This window comes from Pongo pygmaeus, chromosome 19 (assembly GCF_028885625.2).
Source record: "Pongo pygmaeus isolate AG05252 chromosome 19, NHGRI_mPonPyg2-v2.0_pri, whole genome shotgun sequence".
In the NCBI taxonomy this organism is placed as follows: Eukaryota; Metazoa; Chordata; class Mammalia; order Primates; family Hominidae; genus Pongo; species Pongo pygmaeus.
This window is the reverse complement of record NC_072392.2, coordinates 99,182,356-99,198,780: the sequence shown is the minus strand read 5'-3', so window position 1 is coordinate 99,198,780 and position 16,425 is coordinate 99,182,356. Positions and strand designations below refer to the sequence as shown.

General features: G+C 55.0%; 2 protein-coding genes across 4 annotated transcripts in view; one reads left to right on the top strand and one right to left on the bottom strand.

Annotated features, from left to right (window-relative positions):
• Positions 1–16,425, bottom strand: part of RPTOR (regulatory associated protein of MTOR complex 1) — a 420,173-nt gene that overhangs the window by 66,965 nt on the left and 336,783 nt on the right. For all 3 annotated transcript variants that reach the window (XM_054458563.2, XM_054458564.2, XM_054458567.2), the window contains 4 exons: positions 15,446–15,586; positions 8,556–8,673; positions 7,516–7,656; positions 6,239–6,397 (listed from right to left, as the gene is read on the bottom strand). In XM_054458563.2, coding sequence (XP_054314538.1) covers positions 6,239–6,397; positions 7,516–7,656; positions 8,556–8,673; positions 15,446–15,586 — 559 coding nt within the window. The remainder of the gene's footprint in view (positions 1–6,238; positions 6,398–7,515; positions 7,657–8,555; positions 8,674–15,445; positions 15,587–16,425) is intronic.
• Positions 8,225–12,074, top strand: LOC134738726 (uncharacterized). Its single transcript, XM_063656319.1, has 2 exons — positions 8,225–10,130; positions 11,766–12,074. Exons 1-2 carry the CDS (start codon positions 9,472–9,474, stop codon positions 11,788–11,790), a joined length of 684 nt encoding a protein of 227 aa, XP_063512389.1. The 5' UTR covers positions 8,225–9,471; the 3' UTR covers positions 11,791–12,074.

The window sequence follows — 16,425 nt, the reverse complement described above, 5'->3', positions numbered from 1 at the left end:
ATGCCGGTCCCCTTGGCTGCAGAGGGAGGACGCCCGCTTCTGCAGGGAGGGAAAGGAGATGCCTGGAGCTGATGGTACTGGCTTCGACACAGGTGGCATTGGGTTTGCCTGTTCTGCACTTTTGTGCCCCAGCGTGCACAGTGGGGGCACTGTCAAAATATCTGGCCAATCTGTGGGAGAATCCCAAGCCCTCTGTTTGACTCACAGAAGTGTCCCTGGAGGCTGGGGTGCGGGCAGGGTGTGCTCTGCTGTCAGGCTCTCTGAGCTGAACTCAGCCTTGTTTTTCTATGCTCTCTGTATGGTTCTTATACTTTTTAAGTGGTTGAAAAAAAAATCAAAGGAACAATATTTTGTGATGTGAAGTTACGCAAAATTCAAACTTCAGTCCACACGGTTACATAGCAACATGGCCAAGTTTATTCACTTACACGCGGTCGCTGGCTACTTTTGCACCACAATGGCAGTGCTGGGGAAGTGCCAAGGGGCACTCCCAACCGCAAAGCTCTTTCACAGGAAGAGTTTGCAGACTCCTGCTCTAACCTACACGTGACAGAAGGGAGCTATCACCTTGACCCTGGTGAGCGTGAACTGGGGCAGAGGTGGCACTAACCTGCTGGAGGCGCTAGAGAGCTACTCACAGGAGCTGTGGCCGGGGCCAGGGGAAATGTGCAATCAAAACAGAATACTATGAATTTACATTTTCTAGTACTTAAAAAAAAAAAATTTAAAATACCTTTTTCATTGTAGATTTATAAGTAGAATTTCTGCAGACAGGTTTTAAAAGACACTTGCAGGCTAGCCTGGAAACCTAACCACTATATATAACATTAATTCTATTTAAAAAGTGTATCCAGTTCAAAACAAACATCTTACAAGTGACTTCAGAATATATTTCATTGGTGACTTGGCAATACCTCGATTTATACTCGAATATACGGAGTCAACTCTGCGCTTTCTGGGCACTTGGCATATTTTAGCGGACAACCAAACGCACAAAGCTGCAATGTTATTTCGCAATGAAAATTAACAAGTTGGCGTGTCTGGGCTAAGCTGGAGTGTCTGGGTTGTTGTGTAGTGGACCTTTCAGTTCTTCATACCCTAGAGGGCATGGTGCAAGCTCTGGACTCGTTCTATCCAGAGGTGCTCAAGGCAGCAGCTGGCCAAGGCCAGGGGCACACCCACAGGCTTGCCCGGTGGGAACTGCCTTGGCAGATGCCCTGCGTCTGTTTCAGGTCTTTGGGCTCCTGTCATGTGCTTCTGTCATTGTGGCTGGACCGCCATCCCCGGGAACCACAATGGAAGCAGAAAGAGAGCTTGAAGCTGAACACAAGTGAAAAGCCCATCATCAAAACTCACCAGACGGAGACGGTGGGGGGAGTGGGGGCGGCGGGGCGGCGGGGGGGCCCGCAGACCTGAACACACACATTAGGAAGGAAGAAAAACTCAAAGTTAATGAGCTGTTTTTATTTTCCGCTTGAGAACTGTAACAGGACAAGAGAGTGAACCTAGAGAAAACAGTAGAAAGGAAACAAAATAAAGTACTGGAATAGAAAAATAAAGAAAAAATAATGCAGTAAATCCACAAAGCCTAAAAGTTAGAACTTGAAGACACTAAAGAAATGAACAAACATCTTAGAGGATTAATCAAGAAAAAGGGGAAAAGGCAAATAAACAACAATAGGAATAAAAGGGGACATATCTAAAGAGACAGCAGATTGGGAATGACAGTAAGATCAGCAAAAACAATAAAGAGACAGCAGAGATTAGAGACTCATGAGAATACTGCAGACAGCCTCAAGGGAAAGAATGAGAATACTTAGCCGAATTGAATAAAATCCTAGAAAAATAAAACTTTCTGAAGCTACCTTAAGAAGAAATAGAGAATGTAAATAATCCTATCAGCATTAAAGAAATGGAATACAGAATTCAAACCCACCGTCACAACATTACACTAGCTCAGACAGTTCGGGGCAAATTCTACTCCGACACCGAAAGAACAACACATCATCTTTGTCTTATAAAAATTGCCCCCAAGGACAGGGAATGAGGGCGCACTCCTGAGCCAGTTTTTTTGGACAGGGAATGAGGGCACACTCCTGAGCCAGTTTTTTTTGGTTTTGTTTTGTTTTTGTTTTTGTTTTGAGACAGAGTCTCACTCTGTCGCCCAGGCTGGAGTGCAGTGGCGTGATCTTGGCTCACTGCAACCTCTGCTGCCCGAGTTCAAGTGACTCTCCTGCCTCAGCCTCCCAAGTAGCTGGGATTATAGGCGCCTGTCACCATGCCCGGAGGAGCCAGTTTTACTAGGCAGGTACAGACTCAATGCCTAAACCAGCCAGGTCAGGACAAGAAAAGTCACAGCCCAATCCACTCGTGAATGCCAATGGGGAGCGCCCAAAGAAATAGCTGGTGAGCGTAAGGCAGTGATGTGAGGGGACATTACCATGCTGGGTGCCCCCAGAAATGCAAGGATATTTCACAAGAAATTCAATCATGTAATTCCCTACACTAACAAAGAGCCATGCACAGGGTTATTATGAGATGCAGAAAATACATTCAGAGAAATTAATTCCATTTATCAGGAAAATTCTTAACTAACTAGAATAGAATGGGAATTTGCACTCATAAAAAGAGTCTGAACCAACGAGAAGGGAATTTCTATAAACTGATACAGAGCACCCACCCAAAAAATCTACAGCAAATGTCATATTAAAGGTAAAAGGTTAGAAATGTTTCCTTTACTCTCAAGAGAGAAACACAGATGTCCACTGGCATTCTTTTTTTTTTTGAGATGGAGTCTTGCTCTTTTGCCAGGCTGGGGTGCAGTGGTATGATCTCCGCTCACTGCAACCTACGCCTCCCGGGTTCAAGTGATTCTCCTCCAGTAGCTGGGACTACAGGTGCGCACCACCACACCTGGCTAATTTTTTTTTTTTTTAGTAGAGACAGGGTCTCACCATGTTGGCTGGGATGGTCTTGATCTCCTGAGCTCGTGATCCGCCAGTCTCGGCCTCCGCCTCCCAAAGTGCTGGGATTACAGGCATGAGGGACCGCGCCCGGCCCACTGGCATTCTTTCTTTCTTTTTTTTTTTTTTTTTTGCCAGCAACAGGTTTTAAAAAAGATATTACTTAAAATTACAAAAACTGAAAGGTAACGTCATGCCTGTGACCTTTATGCAGAAAGTCAGACTGTCTTGAAGACATAAAGAAGACTTGAGGAAATGGAAAGATACGCCCTGTTCAGGAGCAGGAAGACTCGATGCAAGGACGTCAACGCCATTCAAACAACACCCCAGTGAGGCTGCTGTGGACACAGAAAACCTGACTGTAAAATGTATACAGCACAGCAAAGGGTTAAGAGCGGCCAAGACAATTCTGAGAAACGAACTGAGGAGGCTCAACGGCGCTGCCCCCGCAGCTGTGGTGTGTCAGTGTGGCCATGTGGGGTGTCGGCGCGGCCACGTGGGGTGTCGGCGCAGCTGTGGGGTGTTGGCGCGGCCATGTGGGGTGTCGGTGCCGCCGTGTGGTGTGTCGGCGCGGCCGTGTGGGGTGTCCGCGCGGCCGTGTGGGGTGTCCGGGTGGCCGTGGGACGTGGGCGTGGCCGTGTGGGGTGTCCGGGTGGCTGTGTGGGGTGTCGGCCCGGCCGTGGGACGTGGGCGCGGCCGTGTGGGGTGTCGGCGGGGTCGTGGATGGGACGGGTGCTGCGGAGAATGGGGCCCCCACTCAGACCCTAAGGACCGATGGCCAGGGAGACACTGAGAAGCACTGGCGGGAGGACGGGCTGTCTGATGAAGGGTCTGGGGTGGCATAAAGGAAAAATAAAACCTGGATCCTGACCTCACCACAGAGACAAAATGTGGTTCAGGATATACTTAAGACATGAACATAAAAAAGGAAAATTTTAAATTCTGGAAGAAAATGTAGGAGAATATGTTTAGGACATGGAGAAAAGGAAAAACCCAAGACACAAAAGGCCCAAGTTATAAAGAAAAAGAGAAACTAAAAGATTAAGCTTGTGTGGCACCAAAGGCACCATAAAAAGTCATAGATTAGATGTATTTTCGATGGATATATTCAGCCAGGAATCAGCACCCAGAACTGTGATGAACTCTTATCACAAACTGCTAAGAGAAAGACAAACGACACAAGGCAATTCTGTAAGGCTGCAAGGCTGTAACCTCACTGCAATCAAGGCAGATGCAAATTCATGCCACAAGGAGACACCAGGTGTGTCTATCAGACAGGCAAAAGCCGGCCAAGACCGGTGTGGGTAGAGAGTGGCGACAAGGGGGCGCCTGCGCTTTAGAACAGAGGATCCCGTGGAAGGCCTGGGGCGACATCTACAAAAGTTGAAGGTGCAGGCACCGTTCACGCAGCAGCTTCACTCTGAGGCAAGGCGGCGAGAGGCACTCACGGGTATCCACGCTGAAGTACACACACCACACATGTGCCCGTTTATGTGTATTGAGCGCCTACTGTGTACCAGGCACTGGGTGTGGACAGGGCGGGAGGAGACAGTGGTTAATAAAGCCAGGTTCCTGCACGTGTGGCTCTCGAGCTCCAGGGGAGAGAGACGGGCCGGGCCAATGAACAAGTTACACGTACAGCACGTCTGCAGTCCACAGTCCTCAGGAGAAAAATAAAGCAGGAAAAGGGAGCAGACAGTCAGAGGGCAGCTGGGGAAGCCTGATTCCAGGTGGGGCGTGAGGCAGGAAAAGGGAGCAGAGAGTCAGAGGGCAGCTGGGGAAGCCTGATTCCAGGTGGGGCGTGGGGCTGGAGAGGCTCCTTGGAAGGTGCTGCCGGGTGGGGGCTCTCAATGAGAGGGGAGCGGCAACCATATGCCCGAGAAGAGCTTCCCCACCGATGCCCAGGCTGGGGGCCAGGTAGGCCGGGGCCCAGCAGAGCTGGGTGCAGCGAGTGAGGGTGTGTTGGACGTGAGGCTCCGTGGTGGCAGGGGCTGGATTCTGAGTTTGCTTATTAAAAAAAGGAACAAAAAGGAAGAAGAAACTAGAACCGGCCTCACTGTCCGCAGACAGGAGAATGGATAATGGAGTCACGGCAGATCGCAGAGGTGAAGGAACAAAACCTAGATGACCACCAAGTATACAGATCGCAGAGGAGAAGGATAAAACCTAGATGACCATGAAAGACACACACTGAAGTCTGAGCCAAAGAAACGGGCTTTGTGGGCCACGCATCGTGCGACGGTGCCAATAGGAGGTAAAGACCTCTAAGTGGGCACCACGTGTGTGCCAGGGCTCATGGCCAGAGAGGGAAAGTGTAACGTCACCAGAGGGAATGGGACCGGGGTGGGGTGTGGGGCTCGACCTCTGTAATTCCTTAAGCTGGGAACACAACACACACACACACACGCAGCGCTCTTATATAAGTCTCTGTACATTTTTACGTGGCTAAAATGTTCCTTAACATGAAAAAAGTTCAAGTGAAGCCAGTAAGCCACTCTGGATAGTCAGAACAAGAGGAGAGGAGACTCGTTTGGTTAAGCCCTAAATCTGTTAGCAGCAGTGTGAAGACGAACACAGCTACACAATAAGAAAACACGGTGAAATCCTGCTCCTTCCTGGTGCTAGGACCCAGGCACACACCATTCACGGCAGAACAAGAGAAGAATCTGACCCTTCCATCAGATTTCCATTCCCAGGCAGCGCTGCATCAAGCTGCTGGGATGGAGGAAAAGTTGTGTGGAGGTTCCGCAGGTGAGCAGGGCAGGGACAGCAGCCCGACCACAGGGCCCTCCGCCTCTCACTGTGGACACTGTGTGGGGGCCGTCCTGGGCCCTGGGGGATGTGAGCAGCTTCCTGGCCTCACCCACTGGGACAAGGAGCACCCCTACTGCACCCAAGTTGCTCGTGGGGGGCAAAACCACCCCTGGCTGAGAACAACCGTTCTGCATCACCAGGGTGTCCAGCACCATGAAGAACTCTCATCCGTCTACGGAAGAAAGATGGAAGGTTCTGGCAGCCTTCCCACCCGGCCAAGCTGGCCAGCTCCGATGGCTCCGGGGCGGCCTGTAAAATACCATCCCATCACAACAGTCAACTTTCCTGCTTGCCCCAACAAAACGTTCTCACTGCCTCGCAGTCCAGTTGACCTTTATTCTTTCTTTTGAACTGACAGTTTCGACACCCACTGACCTGATGCAGACACAGGTTTGTGCTGCTCTGTGTGGGGAGGAGACCCTCGGGGCCCCTCGGAAGCAGAAAGGGGCAGGCGGACTCACCGATGAGGGAGTTAAGGGAGGAGTAGGAGCTGGCGCGGCGCATCTTGTCGATGGTCTCAAAGGACAGGATGTGCTCCTCATTCTCGGGGCTGCCCAGGGTGCTGCTGGCGCTGCTGCTGGTGCTGAGGTTTCCGGGGGAGAACGCCACTGCGCCACCAGCTGCCCGAGACACAGCGGGGTCAGTGGGGTGCTCCCGGGACCCTCCTTTTGGTCTTACAGTTAATGGCATGACTGAGATATGTATTTTCTTCTAAATAAAGCTCAGCACACCCAGGCACAAACACACCCTGGTACACACACACCCTGGCACACTCACACTGTGGCGCACACACACCCTGGCGCATACACACACACCCTGGCACAGACCCTGGTGCACACACCCTGGCACACACCCTGGTGCACACACCCTGGCATGTACACACACACCGTGGTGCACACACACCCTGGCGCATACAGACACAACCTGGCGCGTACACACACCCGGCACACACACCCTGGTGCACACACACCCTGGCACACACACCCCGGTACTCACACACCTGGCACACACACCCCAATCGGTACACACAAACCCTGGTGCACACACCCTGGCACACACACACCCTGGTACACACACCCTGGCGCACACAGACACAACCCGGAGCGTACACACACACCCGGCACACACACCCTTGTGCACACACACCCTGGCATGTACACACACACCTGACATACACACACCCTCGCACACATACCCTGGCACGTACAGACACAACCTGGCGCGTACACACACCCTGGCACACACACCCTGGCGCACACACCCTGGCACACACACCCTGGCATACACACCCTGGCACACACACACCCTGGCGCACACACCCTGGAGCACACACACCCTGGTGCACACACCCTGGCACACACGCACCCTGGCGCACACACAGGCACAGGCACTCACTGATCTCCCTGGGAGCCAAGCTCCCCACCCGCAGACCACAGGTTACTGGGAGACGCGGGCAGGGCACGGCCCTCCAAGGAGCCACCGCCTCGACTGCAGCTGTGCTTGAGCTCCCTGCCGCATTGGTAACGGGCCCGCTGGCTATTCTGGGGGCTGGCCTACGCCTCCCTGCCATGCTCATGTCTGGAAGGGTGACTCATCACCACGTTGGCAGATGGGACTTCAGGGCACGCACTTAGACGGAGAAGGGGCAGGGGCAGAGTGGTGTTTACTCAGATACAGTGTTTCAGAAAATACAACCCCAATCTCTCCCAATCCAATAACCCGATTTCCAGGATCTTACATTCCTCTGTCAAACTCAGGTTCTGCAAAGATTTGTTGAGGCTCCTGGCTGTGGCGACAGCACGGATGTTTCCGTAGGAGCTCACGGAACGAAGTCTGGGGGTGCACGGGCTGTCTCGCACTGGGGTCAAACTCCCTCCCTCTGGGAAAGAAGGAGAAAGACAAATTACAATAGGCTTCCAGGTGGAGGCCAGCGTGTCTTCTGACACTCAGCATCTGGGACACTCGGTGACGGCAGCTGCTACCTGTGCTGGAACGAACGTCAGAGCAGGGGCTGCACAGCTCAGGGAGACTCAGACATGAGTGGAGGCTCTGCGGGACAGCACTGGACAAACAACAACCGCTTGTCACTCTGTGGATATTAAATTACAAAAGACCACAGGGGAGAGGCTGGTGGCCGCAGCCTGTCCCAGTGCACACGAGGTGCGTGGTGACGTTGGCTGTGAACCGCTCCCCGGGAACCACAGCAGAGCAATGGCCGGCCACACTCAGTCTGGCTCACCCTTCTCCCTTCCTGGGCTTCCTAGAAGCAGTGAGGCTTCACTGCTGATGACAAGCCCCTGCACGGCAGAGACGGCTGTGTGGAAGCGGGAGGGGCTGCCGGCAGCAATGAGATAGGAACTGTACTCTCCAGTCAAAACGACACGTGTGAGAAAGCACTCCTGACATGACTCACCGAGCCATGGAGCCAACGGCAGTGTGATGAAATTACTCATCGCAGGAAGACAGCCCCTGCGCTTTTCTGCAAGCTCCTACTGCAGAAGTTTTGTCATACTTCAAGGTCTCTGTGAGTTTAATTTCCAAAAAGGGTAAAAAGAAAGGAAAAATGTAAGAGGGTCAGTGTGGCCCTCTTTCCTGCCCTTTTAAATCTGGCAGGTGCCTAAAAAGATGAGAAAAACAGGAACCCCTCGCGGCAGGTATCTGAGAAACCTGCGCTTAGACTCCGAGAGCAAGCGGCCAGCAGTTCTGAGACTGGGCCGCGGCCTGCACTAGAACCGCCAGGAGAGGGGCTCCGCGGGTTCACAGGAGAAGACGCCGTACCTGTGGTCGCTGGAGAAGGCAAGGCGTAGTTCTTTTCCTCTTCTATGAACTGCAGGGCCACGGTGCAGAAATTGCTTTCATACTGAACCACGAGATGACTCAGAGCCACCACCAGCTCCTGCCGAGAGGGAGAAGGGACAATAACACTCACTGGGGCTGGAAAATGATCGTGGAGCAGCAGTGAGACTTGAGTCACCAACAGAAAAAAGAAAGGTTAAGACAAAACCGTGCAATTGGCATCAGAAACAGGGACCATCCCTTTTCGAACCGTCAGAGCAGAAGCCTTGGAATAGCAGAGTGCTGGGAGACGGCAGGCCACCGGCTCACGGGGGAAGCCCAGAATGCCTGCCAGAATCCTCACCACCACTACATGTGCACGACACATCGGGGGTCTCGTAAGGACACGGTGAGTCACAGGACTCCAGAGAGGGAAAGGTAGGAGGCCTCACAGCCTCTTGCTTACGGTCACCACTGGGACCCTGGCTGAAAACACCTCTCTAGATCACACCCAATGGCTGGCGGCCTTTCTGAATCTGAGCACCCCAGGGCCGAGCGCAGCGGACAAGCCAAAGCCTGCTCTTTTCAACACACGTGAAACTTTCATTGGTAGACGTTTCTAGTCCCTAAGAGGGAATGGGAAAAGTTGTGGAACTAAAACATCATCTTTAGGCCCAAATGCCTTGGTCCAAGGAAACAGACACAATTTGCCTCTCTTAGGACAGTTCAGTGCTGTGACAGGAACAGGTGGAGATCCTAGAAGTCACTGGGGAACAGAAGGGGGATGTGGGTTTAAAAAGCGGAAAGAACGTTTTTTTCCCTACGACAACTTTTTCTGCCTTTTTTTTTCTGAAAAGAAAAAATACGGATTCTTAGCAGAAAGCCAAGCGCTGTGAGAGGACCCCTTGCTAGTCGTGTAATGCCCCCGTCTCCCCAGCGGCTGGATGAGCAGGCTCTGGATGGGCGCCCACCAGGCACCAGGGTCTTCTTGTGGCCGCCCCACTCTCCGTCTACGCACTCTCTGTACACGCACTTTCCCACCCCAGCCTTACACGCCCCGGGCTTCCTCCTGTCATGCTTTGTGGTTTCCCTGATGCTGGCCCCTCACTCTCCTAGGTTCAGGCTGGCTGTCCAGCTGCCAGCTCTTCACCTGCACCCCAAACTCTCCCTGCCCTGTGAACTGCGGGCACCGTCTACTTTCCCTTCAGCCTGCAGCGCCCTCTTGATTTGCGCCGATGGAACTGCAAGTCTCTCACTGCTCAGAATGGAGCCCTGGCATCACCCTCCACCCGCCCCTCCCACTCTGCTGGGCACCAAGATCCATGGCCCAGTGTGCGTCTTCACGGCCACGGCCCACGCCCCGGTTCTGGCGCTCGTCTCCAACTGCCTAAGTCACTGTCCCAGGCTCCCCGGGCAAACCACAGAACCCCCGCTGCCTTCCCTGTGCAAGAGGAGTGAGGCACTGCCGAACCGGGGCCTCCGACAAAGCGAACACCCACTGGGCCCCTTCCAGGGAAGATCAAGGCTGCACCTGTCTTCAGAAAGCACCGATTTTTTTCCCTTTCCTTCTGACATCAGGTGAGAAAAGCCAGAGCTGGGAGCTGGCATGGATTAACGTGCACCAAGGTGGTGGGCCCTTCAATTCAGGGGAGGCCAACAGGGGCCACGTCCGTTATTCAAGGGGAATGTCCAGACAGCACTCACTCCCGAACACACATCCTGCTGCGCACGGGGCCTCCCTCGGGGGCCGCACATCCCTCACTCTCGAACACACATCCTGCTGCGTACGGGGCCTCCCTTGGAGGCCGCACATCCCTCCCTCCCGAACACACATCCTGCTGCACATGGGGGCCTCCCTCGGAGGCCGCACATCCTACTGGAGATGGTGGGCCTCGCTCTGGAGGCTGCTGCCTGGCACACAGCAAAGAGCTCTCCCTTGCGTCGGACCCTTCTTGCCCTTCCTAAATGGAGCTGGGCTCTGACAGCAAGACACACACGCACCGGCCTTCTTTGGGATATTCATGCAGAACCCATCAGAGGGTCTGGCAGAGGTGCTCAGCCAGGGGTGTGGGAGCTCCCCTCTCTCTCAGCTTTTGCAAGATGATCTCAGCTGGTGTTGGCATGTGACCCCTTCCCCCTGGGGGCTCCCCAGCAGCACACAGACGGGGAGGCCACATTAGTGGCCACGGGCTCCACACTGGCCAGGTTTCCCAGGTCCTCTGACCGGTCGCTTGTCAAAGCCATTGTCTGTCCTCCTGCTCCCTGGCTGGGGCTGAGCAGCCTCCCTCGAAAGGGAGGCAGCTTCGCCTGGACTCATACTTTTACCTGTCAGCTCAGCCCTTCCTGTTGGCTCCCCACCTTCAGAGTCCATGCGTGCTCCTAGAACCTGCTCCTTCGTGGCTGGCCCCTTCAGCGAGGGGCAAGTCTGCTCTTCTGTTGCTCAGACCCAAACCCCCAGGATTCCCTGTCCTCTTCTTTTCTCGTACGCTCTCCACCTGTGAGCAAATGCTGTGAGCTCTGCATCCAAAGAGCAGGCGCCTCTTCCCTCCTGCACTGTCCCTGCAGCTGGGCGAGTGGCCCCTCTCACCTGGGCAGCCGAAGGCGAGGTCCTGCCCCCAAACCCCTCCAGGCCTCTGATCACGAACGACAAGGCTTGTGCCTGGCTGGGCCACCTGCTCCACTGCCCTCCTGGCCTCTTGTGCCCACGCCCTCTGATGGGCATGGCCCCTGCACTGGGCCTCTCCCTGTGGCAAGGCCTCCCTGTGCCCCCAGCCCCATCCATACTGGCTCTGCTCAGCTGCCACCCGGCCCACCACTCTCACACCCACCCCCTCCCCCAGTTCCAGGGGCACTTTCTTGAGAGAAGAGCCAGGGTTAGTGCCCTGCGGGGTCACTGAGGCCCCAGCCGGCCCGGCATGTGGCAGGTGCCTGACTAGTGTGTTCTGGGTGGGTGCAGCCCTCCCTGCAGGGGTGTTGTCTGTAGCACATGGTTAGTTTCTAACTGTGAACTGGTGCCAGGACTCAAGGACATCTTTCTTGGGCACATGTCCTGCCCCGCTGGGGGCCCACACACTTCCCGGTGTTGACACGCTGCACTGATCATGGGCTACTGGCCCACCTCGCCTCCACCCCTTGCCCACCTGCCCTGAGGGCCACCCACTCCACTCCAACAACACAGCACCGGCTAATATTTGTCTTGTGACCCGTACTCAGGCATCATAAAACTCAGCTCCTGTGACCACGGCAGGCCGGAGCAGCGTCCTGGGAAGCATCTTGGGAGGCCAAGGCCTGGGATTACAGAGTGGATCACTTGAGCCCAGGAATTTGACGCCAGCCTGGACAACTCAGCGAGACCCCATCTCTACAAAAAATACAAAAATTAGCCCAGCATGGTGGCAAGCGCCTGTGGTCCCAGCTACTCAGGAGGCTGAGGTGGGAGGATCACTTGAGCCCGGGAGGCAGAGGTTGCAGTGAGCCGAGATTGTGCCACTGTATTCCAATCTGGGTGACAGACTCTGTTTCAAAATAAAATAAAACAAATAAAATAAAATAGTATCTGAACAGTCCCTATTTCCTCCCGAGGCCATAACAGGGAGGGAGTAAGCCCTGATCCAAGCTCTGCTGAGCCCGTCCCTGTGTGCAGCTCCTGCCCAGCTCAGCCCCGGCACAGGCTGGGGTGACACTGGGGGTTCTAGCCCCGCACCCCTGGCCTGGCCCTTCTTGATGAGGGACAGGTGGCTGCTGACTGCAGGTTTTGTACTTCAAAGACAGGTTGAAGTTCAAAATAATTTGGGGGCTAAGCTGAATTTGCTGACTTTTAAATTTTGTCAAGTAAGCTCATTAAACAAGTCAACAAACAAAACCTACTTGGCCATCGTTATCACCCCACACAGGAGAGGACACTTTTATTATTAAAAAGTAGGATGGATGTAACCTTTTTGGTAACCAGTACACGTTGCTTTCATGGAAAAGCAGCAGTAACACCCTCCTCTCTCCCACCCCGGAGGGTGCCAGGAGCTGCTCAGCCAGGACTACTCCCCGACCCCAGCCCCACAGCAGGCTCAGGACAGGCTCAGGATGGGCCCTGAGAAGAGGCTGCGAGAAGGGGGCCGGCTCCACGCCGCCAGGCTCCTTGGTGCTTGCACTTGTGCCCAAGTCCCCTGCAGAACACCGTGCCCGCCCATGGCGGTTGGTAAACAGGAGAGAAAACCAGCTGTGATGCGGCAGGACTCTATGACGAGGACGGAGGCGCACCCCTGGAGTCAGCACCCCCCCCCAAGAGTCAGCACACCCCCGGAGTCGGTATACTCACCCCGAGCTGGCACCCCCCCAGAGTCAGCACACCCCCTCAGAGCCAGCGCACCCCCCCGAGCTGGCAACCCCCAGAGTCAGCACACCCCCTCAGAGCCAGCGCACCCCTGGAGTCTGCGCACACCCCGAGTTGGCACCCCCCCCCAGAGTCAGTGCACCCCCCAGAGTCAGCACACCCCCGGAGTCTGTGCGCCAGTGCAGCCTGCTTGGTCATAGGTGAGTGACGGTGTCTTTCTCTGACTCCTCGCTAGCCTTCCTCCCTCCAGACATCACCCTGCCAGCTGAGGTTATCAGCTCTGTTGGCTGCTTCTCCTGCTAGAACGCAAACCCCCTGAAGCTGGGAAGCATCTCAAGTGCTTGACCCGGTACCCAGAGCAGGGCAGACACCAGGAAATACTTGCTGCAAGAGTGAATCCTGTTAGATTTGTAAGAATAGAGCACTTATTGAAGGCACAGCTAGAGCCTGGCACTCACAGCTCCTGCCTTCAGCCTCACCCCATTGCCCCTCCTGCCTGCTCAATGGTCCGGCCACATGGAAGGAAGGTGGCCCTGAGCCCCTCCATCTTCCCCACGCCTGAGACTCTGGCCACTCAGAAGAAGGGTGGCCCTGAGCCCCTCCATCTTCCCCATGCTTAGGCCTCCACACATGCTCCTCCCACTTATCCAGACCCTCCCGAGTGACGTACGACTCACCCTCCATAACCAGGTAAGAGCTGCCCCTCCACAAAAGCCTCTGCTGACACCCTTCCTGCTCTGATGCAGGCACAGGCACAGCTCTCAGGAGCTCCACAGCACTCCAGGCAGCACTTCTCCACAAGGCTCTGGTGTAACGATCCTATCTGTATCTGCCTCTTTGATTAGACTGTGTGCTCCCGGAGGGCAGGGGCTGTCATCCCCCTCTACACGCCCTGCACAGCATCCCGGAGACAGCTGCATCCTGGTTGGCAGCACCTCCTCTGAACCCCATGGTGTCCTCGCAGGTCATGTCTCCAGGATGCAGGTTCAGCAGGCAGCTGTGCAGGGAGTGAATGCCGAACCGTTCTCGGTGGAGGGTGAGCTTCATCTCAGTGCCCCAGCAGCCAGGACCACACCACGGGACCACAACCCGGCCACGGGATGGCCCTTGGGGCCTCTCTATTTTCATATTGTTTTTGTAAAGAATAAACAAAGCTTTCCTTCCTTTAAAAAGAATTTTAACAGACAAACCGCTGATTTGCTGCTTTGATCAGTGATGTCCACTAAAGGTGAGTTGATGTGGGAAAAAGAATTTGGCAGGGGCCGAAAGAAGCCAGGTTCAGAAACCCGGCCACGAGGAGAACGTGAAGATAACAAAGTCAGAACCAACAGAAAAGGCATCCCGGAATCTCGCTTCCTATTTTCAAGATTTCGTTGGAAAATGTAGCATACTCATGACTTGGGCTAATTCTAGAAGGGAACACACGATAGAACGTCACTTTCCACACTTCGTCTGGCTGAGGGAAACCCGTCCAGGTCACGTCCCTCCCAAGTAAAGCAGCGGCAGCTGCTCTCCAGACAAACAACCCCCAGGCCCCCGGACCACGGCCTGTCTCCTGATAAAGTCCATCTCCAAGAGGGAGCCACACACAGCCAGCGCAGGAACGCACGAGGGTAGCCAATGCCATCCGACGGGGAGACACACTCCCTGCCCATAGAGCAGCTCCGTGCTCCAGCTGTCAGATGAGTTCTCTGCAAGAGCAGCCTTCGACCTCACCAACAAAGGAGAACGGGAAACCAGTGTCTTCCTAAATGTCCCTTTTGCGCTGGGGTGGGTGGGGAATCTGAGGGTGTGAAACCTTGGACAATCATCTGTGAAATTTCTATATCTAAACAGGTAAGTAAGTTTTCAAGTTTATAAAACTATTTTGGCCGGGTGCGGTGGCTCATGCCTGTAATTCCAGCACTTTGGGAGACTGAGGTGGGTGGATCACGAGGTCAGGAGATCGAGACCAACCTGGCTAACACAGTGAAACCCCGTCTCTACTAAAAATACAAAAAATTAGCCGGGCGTGGTGGTGGGCGCCTGTAGTCCCAGCTACTCGGGAGGCTGAGGAGGAGATGGCATGAACCCGGGAGGCGGAGCTTGCAGTGAGCCGAGATGGCACCACTGCACTCCAGCCTGGGCAACAGAGCGAGATTCCATCTCAAAAAAACAAAAACAAAACAAAACAAAACAAAACATAAAACTGTTTTGTTCAGTCGCTGACATACATGGGGTGTTGGGGGGGACCCAGTACACAAACCTTCCCGCCGTCTGTGGGTGGGTGCGTCTCTTTGGAATCGCAGTGGTGCCTGTGTGTGTTGCTCTCAGGCAGGAAGGAGACTACTATACAAGCTGCCGGGAGACGCAGCCTGCTAAATGCCTTTAAATGAAGCAAACACACGGGTGTCTGGTAAAGAAACGCATGTTGGAGAGAATGAAACATGTAAAGATCTGCTCTTGCAATGATATGCAGTGGAAACCGAGTGCTCCCTGCTGCGGTCAGGGCCACGCGGGCTTGGCCCCAGGTGTTGCGGGGTCCAGCCTGGGTGCCCTGCCGCTGCCGGGCTGGGGGTTCACGCACCTTCCGGACCATGGGGCTCCCGTCGCTGACCAGCTGGGCCAGCATCATGGCCACGTTGTGGTCGATGGTGGTGGAGTGGTCCGTCCTCTCTGCAGAGTTGCCCACGAAGGTGCCAAGGGCGAAGACCGCTGCGCAGCGGACCTGCAAGGCAGCGGGGGGTCACAGGCATGTCCCACGCCAGGCCATGCTGCAGCCTGCCTTTCTGCCAGGGCTGTGTGCAGGTGAATCCAACCCCACAGGCGCTTGCTGAACAGCTCCCCAGCCCCAAGGCTCTCCTCGCACACCAGAGTGGCAATGGGGAAGGAGGTGGGGAGCAGCAGGGGCAGCCGCCCAGCTCCAGGGGCAGCTCAGGCTGCAGAGGCGGGAGCTGCATTGCCCCGGGAACTGAAAGACCAAACCAGGCGCCAGGGAATGTGCTGATGAACGAGGCAGGAGTTAGAGGAGGGGGCTGGGATGGGCCACAGAGCGTAGGAGGGTGGAAAGAAGGGAGGGCGCAGGCACTCCTGGTGGCAGAGGGGCGTGGGGGCCCTGGTGTGCACTGAGCACACAGGGCTCAGCCAGGGAAGCGACACTGTGCTGGCCCTGGGGTCCGGAGACCCTGGCTTAGCCCTTGCCTCTGACACCATGTGGTCCTGGGGAGAAGTCACTGTCCCTGAGTCTGCTTCCCCAGCTCTAAAAATGAGCAACACCCTGTACCCTGCACAGGTCGGTGGGAAGAGTGAAGGCAACGGTGCATGAAACTCCCAGAGTTCCAGCCCGCAGCCATTCTGTGGGCAGTGCCCTGCACCTTTCCCAGCTGCACCAGGCACAAGCCACTGGCCTGTCTCCTTGCCCATACAGTGGAGATCTAGCGGTCCCTGCCTTGCAGGCCACAGTGAGGACGCAGAGCGGCACCCGGACAGCGAGCGCGTGACCCCTGCCTCTGAGGTGCCCTCCGGGACCCCCACTTGCAGCTGTGCCACTGTCCCTGGGAGCGCACT